The following is a 27,867-nucleotide window of genomic DNA, read 5'->3' as shown; positions in this document are numbered from 1 at the left end:
GAAAACAATATGAAGTTCAACGATGAGAAATTTCAATTACTCCGATACGGTAAACATGAGGAAATTAAAACTTCATCAGAGTACAAAACAAATTCCAGCCACAAAATAGAGCGAAAAAATAACGTCAAAGACCTGGGAGTGATCATGTCGGAGGATCTCACCTTCAAGGACCATAACATTGTATCAATCGCATCTTCTAGAAAAATGACAGGATGGATAATGAGAACCTCAAAACTAGGGATGCCAAGCCCATGATGACACTCTTCAGGTCGCTTGTTCTATCTAGGCTGGAATATTGCTGCACACTAACAGCACCTTTCAAGGCAGGTGAAATTGCTGACCTAGAAAATGTACAGAGAACCTTCACGGCGCGCATAACGGAGATAAAACACCTCAATTACTGGGAACGCTTGAAGTTCCTGAACCTGTACTCCTTATAATGCAGGCGGGAGAGATACATGGTTATATACACCTGGAAAATCCTAGAGGGATTAGTACCGAACTTGCACTCGAAAATCACTCGCAACGAAAGCAAAAGACTCGGCAGACGATGCAACATCCCCCAATGAAAAGCAGGGGTGTCACTAGCACGTTAAGAGACAATACAATACGTGTCAGGGGCCCAAGACTGTTCAACTGCCTCCCAGCATACATAAGGGGGATTACCAATAGACCTCTGGTTGTCTTCAAGCTGGCACTGGACAAGCACCTAAAGTCGGTACCTGACCAGCTGGGCTGTGGTTCGTACGTTGGATTGCGTGCAGCCAGCAGTAACAGCCTGGTTGATCAGGCTCTGATCCACCATGAGGCCTGGTCACAGACCGGGCCGCGGGGGCGTTGACCCCCGGAACTCTCTCCAGGTCAAGCTCCAGGTTACTGTACTGTGTACACTTATATGAAATAATTGTTTTATTTTTAGTGGCAATTGCACATTAATTTTATGAGATTGTATCCATACTGTACTACTTGCAACAACTATATGAAATAATTATAAAACCTGAAATGACTAGTATTTCTTTCTAATAATGTATAGCTCGGTCGCTAGCACACTTAGCTTACACACTGAGGTCCGGGGTTTAATTACCCGGTACGACAGGAAACATTAGGACATGTTTCCTCAAGGCATCTACCGTCCATGTTAACCCATCAATAAAATGGGTACCTGGGTGTTAAACAACTGGTGTGGGTGGCATCCTGGGACAAAAATTAACCTAATTTACCCGAAATGCTCTGCATAACAAGCGACTTTCTATGTAGTAGCATGTCATTGATGTCAGCTAGGACTGTATACCTTGTGCATGTAGCAAATAAAGATATTATTATTATTATTATTATTATTATTATTATTATTATTATTATTATTATTATTATTATAACTATGCCTGGTGGGGTCAGCCAAAGATCCATAGTGACCTCTGTAATCCTGGTACTTGCCCTACCGTTCACAGACTGAACACAATAGCTTAGTTAATTTAATACCTCTATTGTGCACCCTCTACCCATTCTGTGGGCGGTAGTCTCAAGACTGCAGAGACAAATAATGGGTCAGGGACTGGGTTGCAAAGTTTTGATTGCTGAACAAGTTACAGTGGAGTCTCCACCCGTACCGTGATTTATTTGCAATCGTGTTATTAAGATTTCGTCAGTAATCACTTACATGTTTATATATGAAATAATAGAATATCCAGTTCTCTTATATTCATTGTAAACTTACCTGATGACCATATGTACAAATTTATTGCGCTGTTATTGCCTTACCACACATTGTAAGCTTTGCAAGGAAATAGTTATTTTATTTATTTATTAATCTTACATTAATCTTAAGTTTGCTCGAAATGCTCTGTATATATAAGGGCCTTTGGCATATACACTCAATTGTTATACTCTGATATACTGAAATATAGTTCTTATTCTTATTCTAATGCATTATTTACAGCGGACGAAGTCAGGGCATTTTAGTGGCTGAGGCAACACAACAGTGCTTGGTGCGGTGTAAACTCTGAGTCGCCCTATAAACCCACAACAAAGGCACCAAAGAAGGTATTTAGCTTGGCCTCTGGAATTTTCTAGATTGTCTCCTGTTATCATTACGTTAACTTAATATATTTTTTCGTTTTTTATTATTACGTTGTTAATGTGTGTGAATACATTATAATTGACATAACAGGCCACTGCATGGTATATACTGATGCACGCATGAACAAAGATCACTTACTACTCTCAGGTGACTTCAATATAAATCTCCTGCAAGACCAGGACCCACACGTTACTGAATTCACAAACACAATGAGTAACTGTATGTTGCTACCAACAGTAACAAAACCTACAAGAGTTACAGAGACTAGTGTTTCCCTACTTGACCACATCTGGACCAACACCATATCCCCTTTAAAATCAGGCATAATTACAGATAATACCACAGACCACTACCCTACTTTTCTCATAACAACTCTTGGTAAATTACCCCAAGACACTACTAAAGTCACCTTCAGACTTCACAATGAGGCAGCCATTAATAACTTCACAACAGCAGTAGCAAACATTGACTGGCACACTGAGCTAGAAATCTATACAGATATTGACGAATGTATTAATAATTTTCTAAAAAAGACCCAATACCTCTATAACAAGCACTGCCCTAAAAAAACTAAACAGATGACAGCTAAGAGACTGAACAGTCCCTGGCTAACACCCAGCATTCTCAAATCCATAAATACAAAACACCGATATGAAAAACAGTACAGAATGGGTCACATAACCAGAGACCAAACAAAACGTTACTCGTCAATCCTAACCAGCCTGATAAGAAGGGCAAAAAAATTGTATTATGAGAACAGATTATCCAACTTACGAGGTGATATAAAAAAGACCTGGAAAACCCTATCAGAAATTCTAGGAACAAAAAAGATATCACGAAATAGCGAAATAAAATTAGCAAAATCAGATGAACCCCAACTCCCACCAACAGAAACAGCAAACAGACTCAATGACTTCTTCTCCACTATAGGACAAAACCTTGCCAATAAAATCCCAAGCTCAGATACCCCACCAAATGACTACCTCACCGGCAACTACCCGAACACACTGTTCCTAGCTCCGACTAACCCATACGAAGTCTCCCTTATTATCAACACACTAAAAAACAAGGCAGGAGATTTAAATACCTTACCACCCTTTATATACAAAAAAGTGTCACAAGTGCTATCACCAATCATTGCAACACTCTTTAACAAATCCATTGAATCCTCCACCTTCCCAACAGTACTCAAAATAGCAAGGGTCACCCCGATCCACAAAGGAGGAGACCAAACAGAGTTGAATAACTATAGGCCAATATCCAACTTACACCCTCTCTCAAAAATCTTTGAAAAATTAATTCATAAACGAATCTACTCCTACCTTATCTCCCAAAACATACTCAACCCCTGCCAATTTGGATTCAGGCCAAATAAAAATACTAATGATGCTATTATACACATGCTAGAACATATATACACTGCAATAGAGAAAAAAGAAGTCCCACTGGGGATCTTCATTGACTTACGTAAAGCTTTTGATACAGTTAACCATGACTTGCTCCACGTAAAATTGTCACACTATGGTATAAGAGGGCACTCCCTCAACTACCTCAAGTCTTACCTCAGCAACAGAAGCCAATATGTGTATGCAAATGGGGCAAACTCTTCTGCACAACCAATTACAGTTGGTGTCCCACAGGGAAGTGTCCTTGGCCCTCTTCTCTTTCTCCTATACATAAATGACCTACCAAATGCTTCGCAATTACTCAAACCCACACTATTTGCAGATGACACTACATACGTCTTCTCCCACCCGAGCCCAGTCACGCTAGCCAATACTGTAAATACCGAATTACAGAAAATATCTACCTGGATGAGGACTAACAAACTTACACTAAACATTGACAAAACCTACTTCATTCAGTTTGGTAACAGAGCTACAGATGTCCCTCTTAACATAATGATAAACGGATCACCTATCACAAAGCTAACAGAGGGAAAATTCCTAGGAATCCACCTTGATAATAGACTCAAATTTCATACACATATACAACAAATTTCTAAGAAAATTTCCAAGACTGTAGGCATACTATCGAAGATACGGTACTATGTTCCACAGTCAGCCCTCCTGGCCCTATATCACTCTCTTATTTACCCCTATCTCACCTATGGAATTTGTGCATGGGGCTCAACAACAAGTAACCATCTCAGACCACTAATTACCCAACAAAAGGCTGCAGTTAGAATGATAACAAATTCTCACTATAGGCAGCACACTCCACCAATATTCAATACACTAAACCTACTCACCATACAAAACATCCATACTTATTACTGCACCTATTACATACATAGAACACTTAACTCTGATATTAACCCTCCCCTCAAACATCTCCTTGCCAACCTCAACAGAACACATGACCATAACACAAGGCACAGATCACTCTTTGATGTACCTCGTGTCCATCTCACGCTATGCAAAAACTCAATGCACATAAAAGGCCCTAAAATCTGGAATTCATTACCTGTAAATATAAAAGAAACACTACCTTTTTATAAATTCAAGTCTCTTCTCAAAGATCACTTACTCACCCAAAACCAAATAAATACTGAATAACTGAACCTTATAAATTGTATATCTTAAATGTTTCTCACAATTATATCACATAAATGTTAAACCTAAAACCCAATCTAACTTTATTATTTTTTAAATACACTACCTAACAGAATACTCCATTCTACTGAATGTACAACAATGCATACAACCATATGACCTGTCTTTGTAATACTCACTCGTGCTTTATAGTAATCTGTTTACATTAAAGTTTTATCACTGATATCATCATTGCTTAGTTAATCTTAAGTTAATTTTAAGCCAGCCCGTAATGCTATGCATAGTATAAGTGGCTTTGGCATGCTGCTCTTATCTGTATTTTTTGTACCTCTGTATGTGTGCTCAAATTTCTAAATAAATAAATAAATAAATAAATAAATAAATACACAAACACCTAGGGTAGTAGTCCCCCAAAGACCCCAGTGGAAATAAATCAATTTGACTCTTCTTTTGGTTATCCTAGGTAATTTACACTATGTATGATAATTGTACTTATGTGTACCTGTACCAAAATAAACATACAAGGTAGTTAAATGTATGTTTAGGGCCGCACTTTGAAGCAGAAGGTAAATTAACGTATTAGCTTCATTGACATATCAGTAACTTTAAGTATTCCCTTATAAACTAAAAGACCGAACCAAAGTTAGTGCAGCTCTTCTAAAAATTACTTATTATCTAAATAACCATAATTTTCAATAATTAATTAACATAAGTGTAACACAATTTATCTTTGGTAATTATATACTTTAGCTGCCCATGTTTCAGTTTAATTATGGGTTATTATGTAACTTCTCCTATATTAGGTGGGTTGTGCAATGGAGACATTTTATTTTGGGCTTATGAGAGGAAATTTTTTTTGTGTGTGTGGTGCCAAAAAATGAAAAAGAAGCCCTATATAACCTCACCTCACCTAGATTTTGAGTTAAATTTTAGGTTAGGTTAGATTGGATTAAATATAGAATTTTTTGTGACCAAAAATTGGATTAAATATAGATTTTTTTGTGACCAAAAATTGGATTAAATATAGATTTTTTTGTGACCAAAAATAAGCTTTGGTAAATATTGTGTTTAGGGGCTCCATTGAGTTTCACAAGAATTCAATAGTTCAATGGTTGATCAGGCTCTGATCCACCAGGAGGCCTGGTCACAGACCGGGTCGCGGGGGTGTTGACCCCCGGAACTCTCTCCAGGTAAACTCCAGGTATTGGTTGGTTTGTGCAATGTAGCTAATTTTATTTTGTCTAAATTGGAAAAACAAAGATTCTGGATATTTTTTGTCTCAAGAAGAGATATTTAAAACGACTTTTATTTAACTATTGAAACAAATTTACCCAGCCCAATCCAGGACATACTTAGGAATCAGATCTCAAATGTTGGAATTGTTTGCCTCGCCAGACCAGCGAGTCATGCACTGATTGGCATGGTGTATATTTTACCATATACAGTGCATTGTACCTTTTAAAAATCATTATGTAATTTTTTTTTCAACATACCGGTTGTTTCCCACCAAGGCAGGGCGACTCAATAAAGAAGAAATCTGTAAAGTTTTTCTAATTTTGCATTTAGTAATACAATAACTAATATTTTCCCATCACCTCCCCCCCCAAAAATCACAAAGAAATAACTGTTTTCCTGGGCTTTGGATTGATTGCTTGTGTTATAGAAATGAAAATAAAAGATTAATTTGTAGGGTGCCCCCTGAAGTCAGCAACAGTTCAATTTAGCCTAATTTTTTCCCCATAAGCCAAAATTATAGCTGTCTCTTTTGCACAGTCTTATTTTAATATTGTAGGGTTTTCATTATAAAAAACACAGCAGCTAAAATATTCACTCTATATTTTCAGTCATATTTTATTATCTTGAAAGAATAATGAGACCTAGCATAAAACAGCTAAATCACATAAGAAAATAAGTTATAAATATATAATATAATGCAATTGAATATAACAGTTTTTTAATGTTCAGTCACATCTGAATTGATGTGACTGATAGATAATCAGATGTGATAGATAATCATAGCATGCACAACAACCAAATTTAGGTGAGTACTTCTTATTTACTTAATCTTGATTGCAGTTGCAGTTTAGTAAATAGAGCATGAACATTAAATTTAGTGTTTGTGCTCACATTCTTAAATTTTGTGCAAATGTTCATCAGTAAGTTTTGACCTTAGAATTTTCATCTTGTATACATAAAATTTATTCACAAATACATATGTTTTACCAAAGATTATGAACATTCCTACAGAAAATTTCTTTAGGTTTGGTCTTGAAATATGATGATTGACATAAACTGCAAGTTGTCATTTTCATGTCATGTATGGCTACCCCTTCATGGGTGGGTGCCTTGATGATGGTCAAGGGATCTTAATCACAGGAGTTTAAGTTATACTCTCCTTTCTTGGATTAAATATGATTACCTTTTATTCCCAGGTGCTTTATAACACCTGTGGGTTGGGCATTTCCCAATAAATACTATATAATATTAATCTTCTCATGCTTGTCTACCTACCTTCAAAATAAAGTATACAGTATTGGTATTGAAAATGTACCATGTTTAACTGAGAATAACAGTCCTTGATGATGCACTGACTATCTTGAGTGGCTAACCCTCTGGGTTAAAAATCCTAACAAATCATATCTTAACCCTTTGAGGGTCCATGCCATTGTTCTACGGGTTTAAAGCCAGGATCTGTGCCATAGTACTATGTGATGAGCTCAGCTCATTCAAATAAGCTGTGAGCAGTAAATATGGGCCTAGATATGAGAGAATGCATCTATGTGGTAAGTGTGCACCATATAAAAAATCCTGCAGCTCACAGCATATAATGAGAAAAAAAAAGTGACTATGTTTTTGGTTTAAAACAGCAACTTTGCAGTGTATTTTCATGTGGTTTTCATGGATGTATTCACGATTTTGTGGTCTCATTTGATAGAATTGATTACAGAAATAGAGATGATTTTGATTGGTTTTAGGATGGGAAGTACCTTGAAATTGAACTCAAAGTAGCAGAAATGATTGATTTTTGCTGATGTTCAAGAGTAAACAAACCACATCACGCATCCAGTACACATCAACTGTGGGCCTAATATGCATTTACTAATGCACTGATAATATTTATACATGTATTACACTATTGCATTACAGTAAATCTTCTATTTTTGGGAGTGAATAAAACTTCATTGTGTGAATAAAAAATAAAAATGGAATTCATGTGTAAAGCCTGGAAATGTAATTAATGAACAGAGAAAAATGTTATTTTAGTGCCAGGAATGTCTGTATTGATTATTCAGGACCCTGTTTTGAAATTAGAATATTTTGAAATTTATGTGAAATTGGCCAAATTACCAATTTCTGATCACTTTATTGAGTAGTTGAAATAGGGGATTGGCTGTTTCTTGTGCTCAGTCGATAAAATAGAAGGCATACTAGTGAAATAGCTAAGAATTTGATCGACTGGAGCAATGTAATTGGCCTAAAATAGGCGTCAAAATGGGCAAAATTGCCAATGTGTAAATACCGCTCACAATGCAAATTTCACGATAACGTAATTTCATAAATTTTCCGTCAGATTTCGTACTTTTGGAAAAAGATTCTCTTAAATATCATAATAAAAGATATATTTTTTTTTAAATTCTTGGACCCTGTGGACAAAGCTTAGATCTATGGCTTGGACCCTCAAAGGGTTAAGTAAGATTTTATTATATGAATGTTTATCAGAGTTTTTATCATTAAGTATATATATATATACGTATATATTTTTATTTTTTTTATCCATGTAGCATAATGCTGGTAGATCTTAGTTCAGGATGACCTAAAAATTTATATTGTACTGTATTTCTTATTCCAGTCAATATGTCGGATGGACAAGATAGCAATGAGGGAGCCAGGGATAATAGGCCACGGAACCTGCAAGGGCTCCTAAACTTCTGTACGGAAATAACGGCAAGAGAAGATACAACAGGACCTTCACGGTTTCAAGGAATGGATCCTGAGGTAGGCAAAGTATTACAGGTATGTATGTGATGTTTATACAGTATCCATATACTATATGAACTTTTGTTTTTTTCAACAAGTCGTCCATCTCCCACTGAGGCAGGGTGACCCAAAAAGAAAGAAAATCCCCCCCAAAAAATACTTTCATCATCATTCACTCACACATAATCACTGTCTTTGCAGAGGCACCCAGATACAACAGTTTAGAGCATATATAACATACCCCTCCAAACTGCCAATATCCCAAACCCCTCCTTTAAAGTGCAGGCATTGTACTGCCCATTTCCAGTACTCAAGTCCGGCTATATAAAAATACATGTAACCAGTTTCCTTGAATCCCTTCACTAAATATTACCCTGCTCACACTCCACCAGCTCATCAGGTCCCACAAACCATTTGTCTCCATTCACTCCTATCTAACACGCTCACACATGCTTGCTGGAAGTCCAAGCCCCTCACCCACAAAACCTCCTTTACCCCCTCCCTCCAACCTTTTCGAGGACGACTCCTAATCCACCTTCCTTCACCTACAGATTTGTACATTCTCCATTCACTAAATGACCAAACCACCTCAACAACCCCTCTTCAGCCCTCTGACTAATACTTTTAGTAACTCCACACCTCCTCCTAATTTCCACACTTCGAATTCTCTGCATAATATTTACACCAAACATTGCCCTTAGATAGGACATCTCCACTGCCTCCAGCTGCCTCCTTGCTGCAGCATTTGCAACCCAAGCTTCACACCCATAGATGAGTGTTGGTACCACTATACTTTCGTACAGTCCCTTCTTTGCCTCCATGGATAACGTAAATGAATGTATGTGAACATGTCAATAAAAATTTGAAAATATGTATGTGAGTACAGTATGAATGTATCCAGTATAATACAGTACATCATTTATGCAACCTATCCTCCTAAACTAATGTTGGTTTTTACAATAATTTATACTCTTGGTGTATGTAATTAGTCAGATGGTACTTTAATAATGTTAAACTTAAGTTCATCCATCCTGATGCATTAATTTCAATATCCCTCTTAACTGTTTCACTTGTAATGGGTATGTCCCTCTGTTCATTTTTAGATTTTTGCATCACATATATCTGATGTTTGGGAGCAAGGGGCTAGTAACCTCTTCTCCTGTATATATTACTAAATGTAAAAGGAGAAACTTTCGTTTTTCCTTTTGGGCCACCCCGCCTCGGTGGGATACGGCCGGTGTGTTGAAAGAAAGAAATATCTGATGTTTCCATAATAATAATTTGTGCCATTTTTAACTTTTCAGCGTCGATCTTTTCTGGAGGAAGCTCTAAATTCAATGACAGTGGATGTGGTCAAGAGGTTGGCAGATGCTCTGAAAGCACTATGCAGTGAATCTGTAACAATGCCTGGTGAAGATGTCACAGAGCAAGAGAGAGCCATAGAGATCATTGAGGAATATGTTGATGACCTTAATCATGCTGAAGGTAGGTAATGGTGTTTAGTCATACAGTGTAATACCATTATTCAGTGCAGTAGTATTTCATAATTTTCATGTTCCATTTATGCTCCTAGGAGGAACACACAAGTTTTCATTTTCATATTTTTATTCAGTTTACTCTGCTTCCATAATTCTTGTTTTGCTGTATTCTAAATGGCTTTATATTCACTGTTTGACCATTTACCCTGCTCTAACTGTTAACACTGTTAAATTCATAGCAGAGCCTTTGACAGATATTATTAATTGACTTTCCTTGTCAAGAGTTTCCAAATACGTAATTACAATGTTTCTATTCAAGAATGTAGCATTGCACTTTATCAGTAAAATGGTGCTTGGTAAGGCAGCATGCAAACTTTCCAGTGATGACATAGGCAGATAGATAGCAACCATCCTAGGAAGTAGTACAGTACTACTGACCTTTCAAATGAATGCAAAATGCAACCTTTTTAAAAGTTTTGAGCCTTGGTGGGATTGCTGGTCTTTTCTCCTATTCTCTATAAATTCATTAAATTCTCACTAACATTTCTGTAATATAATCTATGTAATTTTATAGTTTTTTTTTTTTTTTTTTTAACAAGTCGGCCATCTCCCACCGAGGCAGGGTGACCCAAAAAGAAAATACTTTCATCATCATTCAACACTTTCACCTCACTCACACATAATCACTGTTTTTGCAGAGGTGCTCAGAACACAATGTTAAATCTGCCTGAAATGTATGATAGAAAAATATATAATGAAATACCATGTAATGCCATCGATAATGAACCTTATTAATGCTGGTTTTCTGATGTCCACTTACCAAGTGATTTGAGTACTTATCTAACCACTTATACATTGGTTGGGTTTTTTTTAGGTTTATTTAGATTTAAGTAAATTTTGGCTTATTTATGTTAAATTAGGCTAAAGTACATGACATATTCAGTTTTAGATAAAATGACAATGATTTCAGGTGTGTGTGGCCTATTGTTTCACCTTTCATGATGTGCCATTTTACTTATTATCTACAGTCAAATTAGTAATTATTTAAAAAAAATTGTAATTTACTATTAATGCAGTATGTTTTTTTTCAACAAATATTTTAAATTGAGCTATATTCAGGACAGAAATGCAACTTTGTATGTGTACACTTGACTGTGGTGGGTGTTGTTCGCAAAGGATTTAGGCTGATGAAAGTAACTATTGATGCGTATTTTTGTATTTTTCAGACCTCCAAAAACTAGGCGGTTTTCCCATTTTGATGAAATGCTTGGATTCCCCTCACACATCACTTCGTACTGGTGCTGCTGGTTTGATTGGAGATATATGTCAAAATTACTTAAATTGTCAAGAAAATATGCTGTCACTAAACATTATGCCCGTACTGCTTCATATGATAGACACAGATGAGGATAACCAAGCAAGAGTCAAGGCTATGTATGCTGTATCATGTAAGTTAATTTAGGTTGTGGGTCAACATTAAATATTTTTTTTATTAACACATCAAACATTTCCCACCAAGGCAGGGTGGCCCGAAAAAAAAAAAACTTCAATCGTCACTCACTTCATCACTGTCTTGCCAAAAGCAAAACAGTGATATCTCTGTGGTATCTCTGTGGAAGGTAAGCATGCCAAATATATTCATCATCTTTTAATTTGTTATTCCATTTGATTTTAGTGGATGTTTAGAATTTCTGTCTATACAAGATGCAGTACTGTACTCTATATTTTGATGGCATGTGCCACAAATTCATAATTTTGATTTGTTAGCAACTTAAAGAGTAAAGTTCTCAATGTATTATTCAGAGGCTTAAATATTAAGTATGTAGTAGGTAGTAGGTTGGTAGACAGCAGCCACCCATGGAGGTACTACCATCCTGCCAAGTGAGTGTAAAATGGAAGCCTGTAATTGTTGTACATGATGGTAGGATTCCTGGTGTCTTTTTTCTGTCTCATAAACTTGCAAGGTTTCAGGTACGTCTTGCTACTTCTACTTACACTTAGGTCACACTACACATAAATGTACAAGCATATATATACACACCCCTCTGGGTTTTCTTCTATTTTTCTTACTAGTTCTTGTTCTTATTTATTTCCTCTTACCTCCATGGGGAAGTGGAACAATTCTTCCTCTGTAAGCCATGCGTGTCGTAAGAGGCGACTAAAATGCCGGGAGCAAGGGGCTAGTAACCCCTTCTCCTGTATATTTACTAAATTTAAAAGGAGAAACTTTCGTTTCTCCTTTTGGGCCACCCCACCTCAGTGGGATACGGCCGGTGTGTTGAAAGAAGGAAAGAAACTTGCTAGTTTTAAAATATGTCTTGCTACTTCTACTTACACTTAGGTCACACTACACATGCATGTACAAGCATATATATACACACCTCTCTGGGTTTTCTTCTATTTTCTTACTAGTTCTTGTTCTTGTTTATCTCCTCTTATCTCCATGGGGAAGTGGAACAGAATTCTTCCTCCATAAGTCATGCTTGTCGTAAGAGGTGACTGAAATGACGGGAGCAAGGGACTAGTAACCCCTTCTGTATACATTATCAGAGTTAAAAAGAGAAACTTTTGTTTTTATTTTTGGGCCACCCTGCTTTGGTGGGATATGGCCAGTTTGTTGAAAGAAATGAAAGAAAAAGAGAAACTTTTGTTTTTCTTTCTGGGACCCCCTGCCTTCGTGGGATGTGGTTGGTTTGTTGAAAGAAGGAGAAGAAAAATACTGTATTAAGTTATGCTTTATTTGAAAATGTGGAAATCACTGAAAGAAAAAAATACTGTAATTTCTGCTGAGACTGAAATTTTGCTTATAAATTAAATACCACTACTTGGATGCCATGCATTACATTCATTATTAGAGTGCAAGTATGTATGGTATACATTTTTTTTTCATCCAAAACTCATTTAGTTACAAACTACAGTAGCATAAACCTACCCAACCAAAGCTTAGCATAAATTTACTTAGTATGGCTGTATGAACATCATTAAATATGATACACCCTGCCTCGATGGGAGATGGCCGACTTATTAAAAAAAAAAAAAAACTTACAGTATATGAATACTGTATTTCAGGTTGGTCAGAATTTAAGAGGCAGGACCAAAAATTGAAACTCACTCCCTGTAAGCTAAAATAATGTATAGGTAGTCATACACAAATACTCTGTTTTTAAATGTATTAATATTCTTTTCATTTTTGGAAGGTCTTATTCGACACTGCCCTAAAGGAGAAGAGCAGTTTCTTAAAACCGATGGTTTATCATACTTAATGCGTGCAATGCAATCAGATGTGGAAAAATTGGTCGTTAAATCTGCATTTATTTTAACCAACTTCTTTAGAAAGAATGATTCACACAAGGGTAAGTCCATAATCATACTTAGTTAATTAATAACAGTAGTTAAATAAACCATGGAAAGGGTGGGGTTTAAACCCATGGCAGGTGAGTCGTAAAACTCCAGGCCACTGACATGGAGTTTTACGACTCACTTGCCATAAGTTCAAGCCCCACCCATTCTGTGGTTTCTTTGTAATCATGTTGTGATTTTGTGAGTCAATAATAGTTAGTAGGTTTCTTTATCTTAGGGAAAAATATTTTCTTCAATTTTGTAAAACCTTTAAAGAAGAAATAATATGAAGATTGAAATTTTTCTAAATTGTTTTCTTGTATAAAATATTTCACAAATCTTTATTGTAAAATTGAGTAACATTAATTGATTAAATTATAAACTTACAAATTTTAATTCTTAGCTTTCCAATAGCTCAAAAATACTTGCATAGTAACATGAATTTTAGAAATTATAAAACCTACTATCCTTGGTAGCAAACTAAGGAGGAAGCAGTTAATAAAATATAGGTACAGTTTGTATTCATGTTGGGTGTTTCAGAGATTAAAAAATACATGTACTGCCATTTGCATGCAAAATAAACAGTATAAAATTAAAAGGAAGTGTTTAGAGTAAATAAAGTGAAGATGGTACAGAAAGTTACTGGGGATAAGAACATTACAGCTGGATGTTTTGCACTTCAGAGTGAATTAGCATAATCAGTGCTACTTACTTAAAAAAGTTTGGAGGCTGTGCTTTTTATTTTTTGTACAAGTTACTTATTGCATTTGTCACTTACTTTACATACAGTATAACTTAAGGTCATTTTTTTTTTTCAGCCACAGCACTTTCAATGGGATTTGTTGAGCAGTTGTTGACACTACTGAGCAATGAAAACTCTGATGATATTTCCCGAGAACATTGTACAGCAGCTCTCCTTAATTTGGCATCCTCTTATCCCCCTGCCCTAGCTGAGTGCCTGAGACCAGAACTGAATGTTTCACAGATTTTGACATCTAGATTAGAAGATATCAAAGGCAAAGAAGAACTGGAAGTAAGGTTTACTTTTTAAGCACAATACTGTATACTGTATTTGAACACTGATTCATATATTTTATCCATGCTTTATAAACGTGTAGTATATGAATATTACATTTTCAGTATTGATTGTTGAACACTACACAGACATACATAAATGATGTACAGTATTTTTAATATCATCAGTTAAAATAATTTTTTTTTTTTTTTTTTTTTTTTTTTTTTTTTTTTTTTTTTTTTTTTTTTTATTTAAAATAAATATTGTATATTAAATGGTGCAGGGTATAAATTAACAATATTTTATAAGTGAATACAGGTGAAAATTGGAGAATTTAATAGCTTTTGTGACAAGACTAGATAACGGTAATTCAGCAAAGGAACCAGTAATAATGAGATTGTGGATTTAGTTAAGGTTATGAATTATTTTACAATGCTTGCATTGAATGAGATATTATTGTCTGAAGAGTGAGTCTTTACCACTAAAAAAAAAAAAGTTATAAAATTGCAAGTTTTATTCAGAAATTTTTACTCACAAATGTTTTGCACAAATATGCTTTAGAGAAAAAAATGTGATATCCGAATTTCATGTATTGGATTTAATGTTTAAGCTGAATGATTTCCAAGTCAAGAGAAAGCTTTAATGTTGACAAATAACGGTTCTGCATGAAAGTAAGACCTAAGTTGGAGTTCTTGGGAAACTGTAACTACATTTTCTTTATTATGGAGCATTACTGCTGTGTTCTGTAATAACTCCAAGGGAGGCGGCAACTCAGAAAATTAATCGATATAGTACAGTGGACCCTCGACCAATGATGGCATCTGACTAGCAATACATTTTAACGCAAAAATTTTGCCTCGACTAGTGCTAAAAAGCTCGACCAACGCTATTCGTTCCGTTCGAGACGCGTCCACTTGTGGCCAGTGTTTACAAGCCAGCCAGCCACCGCGGTCCCATCCAAACATACAATCAGAACAATTCATATTATCACAGCGTTTTTAGTGATTGCTCCTGCAAAATAAGTCACCATGGGCCCCAAGAAAGCTTCTAGTGCCAACCCTACAGCAAAAAGGGTGAGAATTACTATGGATATGAAGAGAGATCATTGCTAAGGGGTTGGAGGTTAGTGGGGAGGATGTGGAAGAATTGGTGGAGGACGACAATGATGAACTAACCACTGATGAGCTGCAAGATCATCTTCAACAGCAAGAGGCCAGACCTGAGGAAACTGCTCAGGAGGAGGGGATAGAGAAATTGAGGAAGTTGCCTACTTCAAAGATTAAGGAAATGCGTGCAATGTGGCTTAAAGTGCAAACCTTTTTTGATGAAAATCACCCTGACACAGCTACTGCAACCCATGTTGGCAACCTGTACACTGACAATGTTATGGCCCATTTTAGGAAAGTCTTAAAGGAACAGGAGGTACAGAGCTCTATAGACAGATATGTTGTGCGACAGAGGTCCAGTGACTCTCAAGCTGGTCCTAGTGGCATTAACCCTTTGAGGGTTTCGGCTGTACTAGTACGGCTTATGACCCAGGGTTTTTGATGTACTAGTACGCCTAAATTCTAGCGCCCTCAAATCTAGTGGGAGAAAGCTGGTAGGCATACATATGAAAGAATGGGTCTATGTGGTCAGTGTGCTCAGTATAAAAAAAATTCTGCAGCACACAGTGCATAATGAGAAAAAAAAAACTTTGACCATGTTTTTGGAATAAAACAAAGACTTTGCACTGTATTTTCGTATGGTATTTATTGTTGTATTCTAGTTTTCTTGGTCTCATTTTATAGAATGGAAGACATATTACAGAAATTGAGATGATTTTGACTGGTTTTACAAGGAAAAGTACCTTGAAATTGAGCTCAAAGTAGCAGAAATGTTCAATTTTTACCAAAGTTCAAAAGTAAACAAATCATGCCAAGCGTCCAATACACGTCAACTGGTGAGTCTAATATTCTTTCACAAGTGCGCTGATATTATTTATACCATTTCTACACTAATGCAGCAGTCTGCATAACAGTAAATCTTCTATTTTTTGTAAGAATAAAAATTGAAAGTGGAAAGCCAAAGAAATATAAGAGGGGCCTGGGGATGTGACTAACGAACAGAGGAAATGTTATTTTAGTGCCAGGAATGTCTTTCTTGTTTATTCTGGACCCTATTTGGAAATTGGCATTTTTTGAAATTTGTGTGAAATTGGCAAAATTGCTAAATTCTGACCACTGTATTGGCTAGTTGAAATCACTAAATGGGTGGTTTCTTGTACTCATTCAATAGAAAAAATGGAGTTCTAGAGAAATAGTTATGATTTTTGTTGCCTAGTACACTGGAATTGGCCGAAAATAGGGCTCAAAGTGGGCAAAATCGCCGATGCGTAAACATCGTTGAGGCCGCTAACTTCGCGAGAGCATAATTCCGTAAGTTTTCCATCAAATTTCATACTTTTGGTGTCATTATGATCGGGAAAAGATTCTCTATCTTTTAATAAGAAATTTTTTTTTTTTTTTTTTTTTTTAAATTTGGCCGACCCTGAGAACAAGTCTCGGGGAGGGTCTGTTGACCCTCAAAGGGTTAAAAGAAGAAGGGAAGTAACCCCGGAAAAGGACTTGACACTTCAAGTCCTAATGGAAGGGGATTCCCCTTCTAAACACTAACAGCATCCACACACTCCCCTCCTCCCATCCCATCAGTCATCACCAGATCTTCAATAAAGGTAAGTGTCATGTAATTGTACACGTCTTTTTCAGTTTGTGTGTATTAAAATTAATATTTCATGTGGTAAAAAATTCTTTTTTCAATACTTTGGGGTGTCAGGAACGGATAAATTTGATTTCCATTATTTCTTATGGGGAAAATTAACTCGACTAACGATGAGCTCTCAGAAACGGATAAATATCGTTGGTCGAGGGTCCACTGTATATATGTGATATGATACTGATATAGGTTGTGAATGCTGCAGTGAGAAAGAGGCTGGAGACAGTGGAGATGTCGTGTGTAAGGGCAATGTGTGGTGTAAATATTATGCAGAGAATTCATAGTGTGGAAATTAGGAGGAGGTGTGGGGTTACTAAAAGTATTATTCAAAAGGCTGAAGAGGGGGTTATTGAGGTGATTTGGTTTAGAGAGGATAGAGCAAAATAGGTTGACTTGGAGGGTGTATAAATCTGTAGTGGAGGGAAGGAGGATAGAAGGAAGAAGTAAAAGAGGTTTTGTGTGCAGGAGGCCTGGACATGAAGCAGGTATGAATGAGCATGTTAGATAGGAATGAATGGAGACAAATGGTTTTTGAGACCCGATGAGCTGTTGGAGTGTAAGCAAGGTAATATTTTGTGAAGGGAATCAGAGAAACCAGTTAGCCGGTCTTGAATCCTGGTGGTGGGAAGTACAATACCTGCACTTTAAGGGAGGGTTTGGGGTGTTAACTGTTTGGAGTGACATATAAACTGTCATATCTGGGTGCCTCTGCAAAGACAGCAGGGGGTCGAAATACAGTAGACCCCTGGTTTGCGATGGCACCAGTATCCGATAAATCCGGTATTCGATACATTTTAACACAAAAATTTTGCCTCAGTTCACGTTAAAAAACCCGGTATACGCGATTCGTCCGAGACGTGTCCACGTGTAGCCTGAACTGCCCCGTGTGTGCCAGTGTTTACAAGCCAGCCAGTGTGCTCGCATCTAAGGATACATTCGGTACATTCCATATTATCACAGTGTTTTTAGTGCTTGTTTCTGCAAAATAAGTCACCATGGGCCCCAAGAAAGCTTCTAGTGCCAACCCTTCGAGAAAAAGGGTGCTAATGACTATTGAAATGAAGAAAGAGATAATTGCAAAGTAAAAAAGTGGAGTGCATGTGTTGGAGCTGGCCAGGTTGTATACAAAACCCCAGTCACCCATTGCTACACAAATAACCCGCACATAAAAGAGAGAAGCTTACGACGACGTTTCGGTCTGACTTGGACCATTGACAAAGTTCCTTCCAGCAGAAATTTCCACTCTTCATAATTCGTTCTCCCGTCTTGGCTACCCTTCCCATTTCATAGACTCTGCCCTCTCATGTGCTAAACGCAATTTCTTCTCTCCCAAACTCTTTACTCATGGGAACTCTTCTATCCTCTGCCTTCCCTACATTTCCGGTCTTTCTAATCTCAACAATTCTCTCCGTCCCTTAGACATTAAGCTTACCTTCCGCCAGACTAACACTCTTCGCACTAATCTCGTTCATACCTCTCCTCCCTCTACAGATGTTCCTGGTGTCTACTCTATTTCTTGCTCCTCCTGTCCTCTTCAATACTTCGGAGAAACTGGTCGATCTCTTTCTGACAGACTTAGGGAGCACAAAAATAGTGTTAGGCTTGCCGACACTAACAATGCTCTTTTCTGTCACGTCAGAGATCATAGCCATCCTATTGACTGGTCTTCTGCTAAAACTGTCTTCCCTACTTCCAACTCGAACAGTCGCCGTCTAGTTGAATCCTCTCTAATACACAACTTTCCTTGTATGAACCTTAGCCCTGGCTTCGTCTCTGTAGATGACTTCCTCTCCCACTACATTGTAAAATGCTCCAAACTTCAGAACACCCATGACTTAACCTGAATCCTCACTTTTTCTTTTTCTTTTTCTTCTTCCTCTTCCCCTTTCCTCTCTCCTTTTCTCCTCTGGGTTGTCTTTCTCTCTCCTGTCTCGTGTTTCTGTTCCTTCTTCATTTATTTTATTTCACCACTTCCCCTTTCACGCACCTCTGTGCGCTTGCTCTCCCTCTGTGGGTATCTAGCTCTCTTGCAGTGCTCCCCTTCCTTTGTATTTGACTGGCTCGTCTTCCTTATTTCCCACTTCTTCCACTACCACTACTACTACCTCTTCTTCTTCTATTACAACTACTGTTGAAATTAAGACACATGTGCGGCGTCTGGTTGTCTTTGTTGTGGACGTTTCGCCATCCAGTGGCTGGCTGGATGGCGAAACGTCTATGATGGGGATGCCCGGGCATTGTGCATGTGTCTTAATTTCATCCTGTCGGTATTATATACAATTCTTGTACTACTACTACTACTACTACCACCTCTTCCTGCCTATATATAGCCGTCCTGCTCCACCTCTGTTAGTGTGACTTTGTCAATGGTCCAAGTCGGACCGAAACGTCGTCGTAAGCTTCTCTCTTTTATGTGCGGGTTATTTGTGTATTGTTCCAGTCACGGTATTGTGCCTTTTTGTTATTTACCCATTGCTACTATAGTGACCAGGAAAACGGCAATCAAGGAAGCTGTTGTTGCAATAGGTGCAACTGTGATTAGTGGCATTAAAAGAAGAAGGGAAGTAACCCGGAAAAGGACTTGCTACCTCAAGTTCTAATGGAAGGGGATTCCCCTTCTAAACAATAAGTTCGACACTCTCCCCTCCCATCCCGTCAGTCATCACCAGATCTTCAATAAAGGTAAGTGTCATGTATTCTATTGTTAGTAGAGTACTACTACAAACTGTGCATGTCTTCTTCAGTTTGTGTGCATTAAACTTAATATTTCATGTAGTAAAATTATTTTTTTTCATTCTTTTGGGTGTCTTGCATGGATTAATTTGATTTCCATTATTTCTTATGGGGAAAATTGATTCGCTTCTCGATAATTTTGGTTTACGATGAGCTCTCAGGAACGGATTAATATCGCAAACCGGGGGTCCACTGTATACAGATCCAATAATTTCCTGAGTTTCTGTTTCCATGTGGGCTATTATTGAGAACTGACAAGTATTCATTACATTTTCTTTAGTTATTCATTCCTACTCTGTTTATAATCAGTATTATTTATTAGCTTACAGAAAAAGAAAATTGTACAGGGTGAATATTTTATAACTGAAATTTCTCTCTTCAGGAGGAAGAAGGATACATCCAGGAGATGTTGGAGTTAATGAGACGAGGCAGTGCAGAATCTGAAGAAAATACTAACAGATAATAAGAAGAAACTAACATTATTGTTCATGATTTAATACTATTTAGTAACCCATATGTGGTTGCTTCATGACAAGTATATTTGTTGATGCATTGTTTATTTATTTAAGGTATCTTTTATTAGTAATTTTAATTGTACATTAATGCATATTTAAAAATAGTGCAGTCCTAAAAAACTGTATTACAAAAATTCTCATATTTCATAAAAACATAGGTCATCTATGAAAATACAGTGGACCCCCGGTTAACGATATTTTTTCACTCCAGAAGTATGTTCAGGTGCCAGTACTGACCGAATTTGTTCCCATAAGGAATATTGTGAAGTAGATTAGTCCATTTCAGACCCCCAAACATACACGTACAAACGCACTTACATAAATACACTTACATAATTGGTCGCATTCGGAGGTGATCGTTATGCGGGGGTCCACTGTATTTCAATTACACTTGAAAATGAAAACTTCTACATTGAATGGTATATAGAAAATTTGCTGCTTTATCTAAAAATTATGAAAGACTATTTTTATTATGGTGCTATAATTGTGGGTTTCTAAAAGTATTTAAAAAAGTATTAAAAAAAGGCATTGCAATAAATGTACGTACTTTATGTTGCTTGAATATTAAATTTCACTTTGTGTGAATGCACTTAATTACAGTCACACTTTGTTAGCCTGATCATCTTGCTTATCAGCTTTATTTCAGCTTTACAGGCTTTGCAATGCAGTAATAAAATATGTTATCAGTGTCTCATAATGCTTTAGGAGCCTAATCTTTATTAATGGAGACATTTGTCTTCTTCAACACAACTGAATTTCTTCATACACATAGTTATGGAATAATAAAATTTAAATAAATAGATTAAACAAGTATCCTTATGAGTTTTATTCCATTTGTTGATAATCTTTCTTCTCTATAATACAGTTAAAGAAAGTAGATACTTTAAATATTTTTTGAAGAGTGCTAAACCTTATGAGTCATTTTTTCTGTGAGAGGTATGGTGAAGACTTGAATCTTCATCCACTTATAGTGAGACAACCAAGCCACCAAATTATTCTCTCCTAATTGTAAACCAGAATGTAGTGACCCAAAAAAAGAAGAGTTTATTGTTTCTTATTTTTCGGGCCCCTCAAGGGAAGTTCCTTGACGCTGGTGAGGGGCTCTTGATCTAGGGAATTGGATCTATGCTCTGGTTCCCAGAATTGAGTCTGAATACCTTCCATGCCCCCCCCCCCACATGCGCTGTATAATCCTACAGGTTTAGCAGTTCCCCATGATTATAATTAATTCTTTTTCAGGTCACCCTGCCTCGGTGGGAGGCAGTTGATGTGTTAAAAAATACTTAAAAAATTAATGGGTAGGCAGTTTTGAGGTGATCAAAATTTAATATAATGCTGTATCAACAAAATTAATTCAAAATTAAGAAAAATTGCATTGTACAGTAGCTCGTCAATTATCCAGCAATCATCATTGTGGAGAAAATTAGTGTAAAGTAGATACAGTGGAACCTTGGTTTTCGTCATTAATTCGTTCCAGAAAGTCTGACGAAAACTGAAGCAACGTTTCCCATAAGAAATAATGTAAATCCAATTAATCCGTTCCAGACACCCAAAAGTATTAACAAAAAATACATTTTATAGAGAATAACTATAGTTTTACATACAGAAAACAATGAGAAATAAATATAAAGAACTAATGAAATGGATAAATGAACATTTAATATCACTTTCACCTTTACTGACGACTCTTGTTGGCATATGGAAGACACGAGGAGGGCAGAGGGTATTGATTGGAAGGGGAATCCCCCTCCATAAGGACTTCAGGTATCAAGTCCCTATCACTGACGAAGGCACATTCTCCACTCTCTCTTCCTCCTTCTCTGAAGCAATTTCCTCAGCTGTGATCTGTTGCTGTTCTAGTTTTACACTCACTTGGCAGGACGGTAATACTTCCCTGGGCAGTTGCTGTCTTCCAACCTGCTACCTAAATTTTACCTTTTTATTCTTTAAAAATGAATGTACAAGACAAAGGTACCATAAATATAATTCTTTCTTTCAACACACCAGCTGTATCCCACCGAGGCAGGGTGGCCCAAAAGGAAAAACGAAAGTTTCTCCTTTTACATATAGTAACATGTACAGGAGAAGGGGTTACTAGCCCCTTGCTCCCGGCATTTTAGTCGCCTCTTACGACACGCATGGCTTACAGAGGAAGAATTCTGTTCCACTTCCCCATGGAGATAAGAGGAAATAAACAAGAACAAGAACTAGAAAGAAAATAGAAGAAAACCAAGAGGGGTATGTATGTATATATATGCTTGTACATGTATGTGTAGTGTGACCTAAGTGTAAGTAGAAATAGCAAGACGTACCTGAAACCTTGCATGTTCATGAGACAGAAAAATGGACACCAGCAATCCTACCATCATGTAAAACAATTACAGGCTTTCATTTTACACTCACTTGGCAGGACGGTAGTACCTCCCTGGGCGGTTGCTGTCTACCAACCTACTACCTAGGGTAAATATAATTATCCAATGTTATTGAAAATCTGGTGCATCTCCCTCCTGAAGGGGCTGGATAGTTTCTAAGTAAGAAAAACAGGCTTGCTTTTCATGAGTGTTTTCAACAAAATATATGAATTTAGCACCCTCTAGCAGTTTTAAAAGGTTGTTGGAGTCTGTGGAGACAAAGAACTTTGTCCTTGGAGGCAAAGAGGGGAATGTATGAGAGTATAGTTTTACCAACGCTCTTATATGGGTGTGAAGCGTGGGTGATGAATGTTGCAGCGAGGAGAAGGCTGGAGGCAGTGGAGATGTCATGTCTGAGGGCAATGTGTGGTGTGAATATAATGCAGAGAATTCGTAGTTTGGAAGTTAGGAGGAGGTGCGGGATTACCAAAACTGTTGTCCAGAGGGCTGAGGAAGGGTTGTTGAGGTGGTTCGGACATGTAGAGAGAATGGAGCGAAACAGAATGACTTCAAGAGTGTATCAGTCTGTAGTGGAAGGAAGGCGGGGTAGGGGTCGGCCTAGGAAGGGTTGGAGGGAGGGGGTCAAGGAGGTTTTGTGTGCGAGGGGCTTGGACTTCCAGCAGGCATGCGTGAGCGTGTTTGATAGGAGTGAATGGAGACAAATGGTTTTTAATACTTGACGTGCTGTTGGAGTGTGAGCAAAGTAACATTTATGAAGGGATTCAGGGAAACCGGCAGGCCGGACTTGAGTCCTGGAGATGGGAAGTACAGTGCCTGCACTCTGAAGGAGGGGTGTTAATGTTGCAGTTTAAAAACTGTAGTGTAAAGCACCCTTCTGGCAAGACAGTGATGGAGTGAATGATGGTGAAAGTTTTTCTTTTTCGGGCCACCCTGCCTTGGTGGGAATCGGCCGGTGTGATAATAAAAAAATAAAAAAAAAAAAATATTGAGGGATGGGTAGTGCAGGCAAAATAAAAAAAAATAGAGTTCAGTGAAAGCAGTCTTAAAATTTATATAAGTGTGATTTTGTTGACTGGGTCTCAAAAGTAAGACCAAGTTGGAGTTTGTGAATTACCTAGAATATGCAAAATTCTCTACTGTGTCCAGGTTTATACTTGTTGAATAACCTATACTGGTTTAGCATTGTTCATTTGTAATATGGACTCATGCCTCTGACAAGACAGTGATGGAGTGAATGATGGTGAAAGTGTTTCTTTTTCAGATCGCCCTGCCTCGGTGGGAGTGGACTACGTTGATAACCAAGAACTGGTGTCTAGTATGTGCCCAGTTCCAGGGTCCAGTTTGGATGATAGGTAAGACACATATGCAACAGTTAGGTATCTTTATTTTGAAACGTTTCTCCTACACAGTAGGCTTCTTCAGTCAAGTACAGAAAAGTTGATAGAAGCAGAAGAGACTTGAAGACGATGTAATCAGTCCATCACCCTTGAAGTTTTGAGGTGGTCAGTCCCTCAGTCTGGAGAAGAGTATTGTTCCATAGTCTGAAACAATATGGAGTTGTGGCCTACATCTCACCTCCAGGCGGTATATAACTCCATATTGTTTCAGACTATGGAACAATACTCTTCTCCAGACTGAGGGACTGACCACCTCAAAACTTCAAGGGTGATGGACTGATTACATCGTCTTCAAGTCTCTTCTGCTTCTATCAACTTTTCTGTACTCGACTGAAGAAGCCTACTGTTTAGGCGAAACGTTTCGAAATAAAGATACCTAACTGTTGCATATGTGTCTTACCCAACAACCTGTTGGTATTTTATACCATTTTAATATTCAGTTTGGATGAGTTGACTCACCCTTGGAAAAATCTGACCACTACTCTCGTTCGACCAATATGCAATGGCTGTCGTATTTCATAATCACCCTTTCAATATTTGGTGAAATGTAACATTCTCAGTTACCTAGACTCTTTAAGGGAGGTGCCTTGATGCTGGTAATGGGCTCTTGATCCAAAGAACTGAATCTCTGCTGTCCTTAGATCAAACTTGATTGTCATCAGACCCCTTTGCCTACATCAGTTGTGAATATCTTATACAGGTTTGGCGTTTTTTTATGAATACAGTACATATTGTATAGCAATAGCCACCTACTTTAGACTACTATGACCTTGCTAAATCTCTTCGGTATAACTCAAATAAGTCCTCCTGCTGGATTTCACATTTCTTACATGGAAAACTTGAACCATGAACTTCTTTGTGGTCCAACCTCATGAGGGGTGACAAAGTATTAGGCTACCATAAAATTAATAAAGCTCCATAAAACTAATAGCATGTCAAGTCGTAAATTCACTTGCCTCTACTTATGTCTAACACACACATATACACCTGTTGGAAATCCAAGCTCCTTGCATACAAAACCTCCTTTACCCCCTCCCTCCAACCTTTTCTAGGATGACCCCTACGACTCCTTCCCTCCACTACAGATTTATACACCCTTAAAGTCATCCTATTTTGTTCCATCCTCTCTGAACGTCCTAACCACCTCAGCCATCTGGTTATTGCTTTTAGTAACTCGAAACCTCTAACTAATCTCCAAATCACAAATTCTCTGCATAATTTTCACACCACACATTGCCCTCAGGCATAACATCTCCACTGCCTCTGGCCTCCTTGCTGCAACATTTAAAACCCATGCTTCACACCCATATAAGAGTATTTGTATCACTATACTCTGGTATATTATCCTTTTTGCCTCCATGGATAATGTTCTTTGCCTTTACAGATGCCTCAATGCACCACCCACCCTTTTCTCCTTCATCAATTCTATAGTTCACCTCATCTTTCACAGACCCATCTGCCGACAAGTCCACTCCCATATAAAAATAATATTAATAATTATGCTGCTTCAAAATTTAGTCTCCCTTCACCCAGAGTGCTATCCCTAAAGGGAGGTGCTTTGATGCTCAGTTCTTGGTCTAAGGAAATGGAACTACCTCCACTCTCTCTGCCCTTCAAGGTAGGGAAAGGAGGTACCTTGATGTTGGTGAACAGCTTTTCATCTAAGGAAGTGGACATGAACTTCCCATCCTTGGAATGAATCTGATTGCCTCTCATTCTCCATGCACTGTATGCCTTCTTTGGGCTTAGTGCTCTACCATGAATGTAAGAATAATAATATGAGATAAATACCCTAAAATAGGAAGCTTATTCAGGCATACACACATACAGTTACATAGATTATCAAAGTGGCGTCGTAAGGGGGGCGGAGGGGGAGGTGGGGGACGGGCCGCCCCGGGTGACACCATCAAGAGGTGGCACCATATGCCACTAATGCCCAAAACAGTGCTGCAGCAACATAAAAGAAAAATCTTTCATTTCTATATAGCCTATTATATGATTACAGAATACAAATAGGCCTATGGAGGGAAAATAATTGATTTTGATGATGTGATAGATGATTTTGCAGGATTGAAGGCAAGGAAATGCAAGATCAGATTCACTGAGATGTTACCTATACTCAAGGTCATATTGGAACTAGTGTTTCTCTGATATTGCAATTTTTTTCTTTATTTCTCAAGTTTTTTTTGTTTTTGCATTGTTGAAGATGAATAAATGTAGAATCTGTTGGCTGTACTCAAAGTGGTATTTGAGTTTATATTTCCTCAATATTACTATGATTATATATTTTATCATTAATAAAGTTGAGAAGTTTTCTCCTGTTCGGTTTATGGCCCTTAAATGTTCTCATTGATAAACATTAGTCACTGGTCATGTAGTAGTGACATAACTGGAGTTTACTCCCCCCATTCTTCCCCCTTGGATTTTTGGGGATGGCACCAAAGATGCTACCCCGGGTGACACCAAAGATGCCACCCCGGGTGACACCAAAGATGCCACCCTGGGTGACACCAAAGATGCTACCCCAGGTGACACCAAAGATGCCACCCCGGGTGACACCAAAGATGCCACCCCGGGTGACACCAAAGATGCCACCTCGGGTGACACCGAAGATGCCACCCTGGGTGACACCAAAGATGTCACCCCGGGTGACACCAAAGATGCTACCCCAGGTGACACCAAAGATGCCACCCCGGGTGACACCAAAGATGCTACCCCGGGTGTGGAAAATTGCATTTATCTGAATGCATCATTATCTACATAACAGTAAATGAACATAGATAATTATTATTTATCAGTTAGACAAGTAGGAATTTGGGACACCTAGGTCGCAAAAAATGTCCCCCTTCGATACCTACCACTGTCATATTCACAAGTTGCTCTAGACCTATTAATTATAAATGAAATATACATCACCAGGAATGCTGGTAAATATATAAATTTATGGACTGTATATTAAATTAAAAAATGATTATATATAAATACACATTTATATAACAGAAGGAGAATATATCTTAATCATAACACTCCCCAATTTGACTGGAGATTAAGTTGCATCATACTCAGAAAACCTCACTGTCTGTACATGAAAATAACAACTGGCCAGAGTTATAACATAACAGACTTATCTGAGGTTCCTGGAGCTGTCCTGTCCTGTCGCCTGATATCTCAAGTTATGCAGGAATGCACATTCAACAATTTCGCCTCCTATTTGAGAGGTGTCAGCCCAATTTTAACCTTTAGAGCACGAAAATTCCTTCCCATTACACTAACATTGCATCCAATTCAAATTAACAATGGCGACTCTCCTTCTACGAAGACGCAGGCTTTCTGTTTTCTATGACAAATATTATTAAATACAGTATGGCCATCTATTTACATATAACTACTGTATTTCTGGAAAATATATACAGTATTTTCCACACCGGGTGACACCAAAGATGCCAACCTGGGTGACACCAAAGATGCCACCCCGGGTGACACCAAAGATGCCACCCCGGTGACACCAAAGATGCTACTCCAGGTGACACCAAAGATTCCACCCCGGGTGACACCAAAGATGCCACCCCGGGTGACACCAAAGATGCCACCCCGGGTGACACCAAAGATGCCACCCCGGATGACACCAAAGATGCTACCCCAGGTGACACCAAA

General features: G+C 37.8%; 1 protein-coding gene across 3 annotated transcripts; it reads left to right on the top strand.

Moving 5' to 3' along the window:
- The first annotated feature begins 29 nt into the window (after window positions 1–29).
- LOC128695137 (hsp70-binding protein 1) lies at window positions 30–21,255 on the top strand. Of its 3 annotated transcripts, none has more exons than XM_053785575.2 (8): window positions 30–49; window positions 1,937–2,040; window positions 8,483–8,628; window positions 9,915–10,095; window positions 11,315–11,536; window positions 13,286–13,441; window positions 14,246–14,460; window positions 20,312–21,255. In XM_053785575.2, the coding sequence occupies exons 3-8, from the start codon at window positions 8,488–8,490 to the stop codon at window positions 20,390–20,392; spliced, it is 996 nt and encodes a 331-aa protein (XP_053641550.1). In that variant the 5' UTR covers window positions 30–49; window positions 1,937–2,040; window positions 8,483–8,487; the 3' UTR covers window positions 20,393–21,255. The 3 variants fall into 3 exon arrangements, with proteins under 3 accessions (XP_053641550.1, XP_053641551.1, XP_069947492.1); XM_053785576.2 differs by lacking the exon at window positions 30–49 and adding an exon at window positions 1,535–1,766; XM_070091391.1 differs by lacking the exon at window positions 30–49 and adding an exon at window positions 1,623–1,641.
- Window positions 21,256–27,867: the final 6,612 nt, after the last annotated feature.

The sequence above is a fragment of the Cherax quadricarinatus genome, chromosome 35, assembly GCF_038502225.1.
Source record: "Cherax quadricarinatus isolate ZL_2023a chromosome 35, ASM3850222v1, whole genome shotgun sequence".
In the NCBI taxonomy this organism is placed as follows: Eukaryota; Metazoa; Arthropoda; class Malacostraca; order Decapoda; family Parastacidae; genus Cherax; species Cherax quadricarinatus.
Note: the sequence above shows the minus strand (reverse complement) of the source record. Positions and strands in the feature narration are given on the sequence as shown.

Excerpts from the sequence above, each read along its gene's own strand:
- LOC128695137 (XM_053785575.2), top strand. The coding sequence starts at position 8,488 with ATGTCGGATGGACAAGATAGCAATGAGGGAGCCAGGGATAATAGGCCA. Across the intron at positions 11,537-13,285 it reads GGCTATGTATGCTGTATCAT|GTCTTATTCGACACTGCCCT; the intron begins GTAAGTTAATTT and ends CATTTTTGGAAG. Across the intron at positions 14,461-20,311 it reads AAGGCAAAGAAGAACTGGAA|GAGGAAGAAGGATACATCCA; the intron begins GTAAGGTTTACT and ends TTCTCTCTTCAG.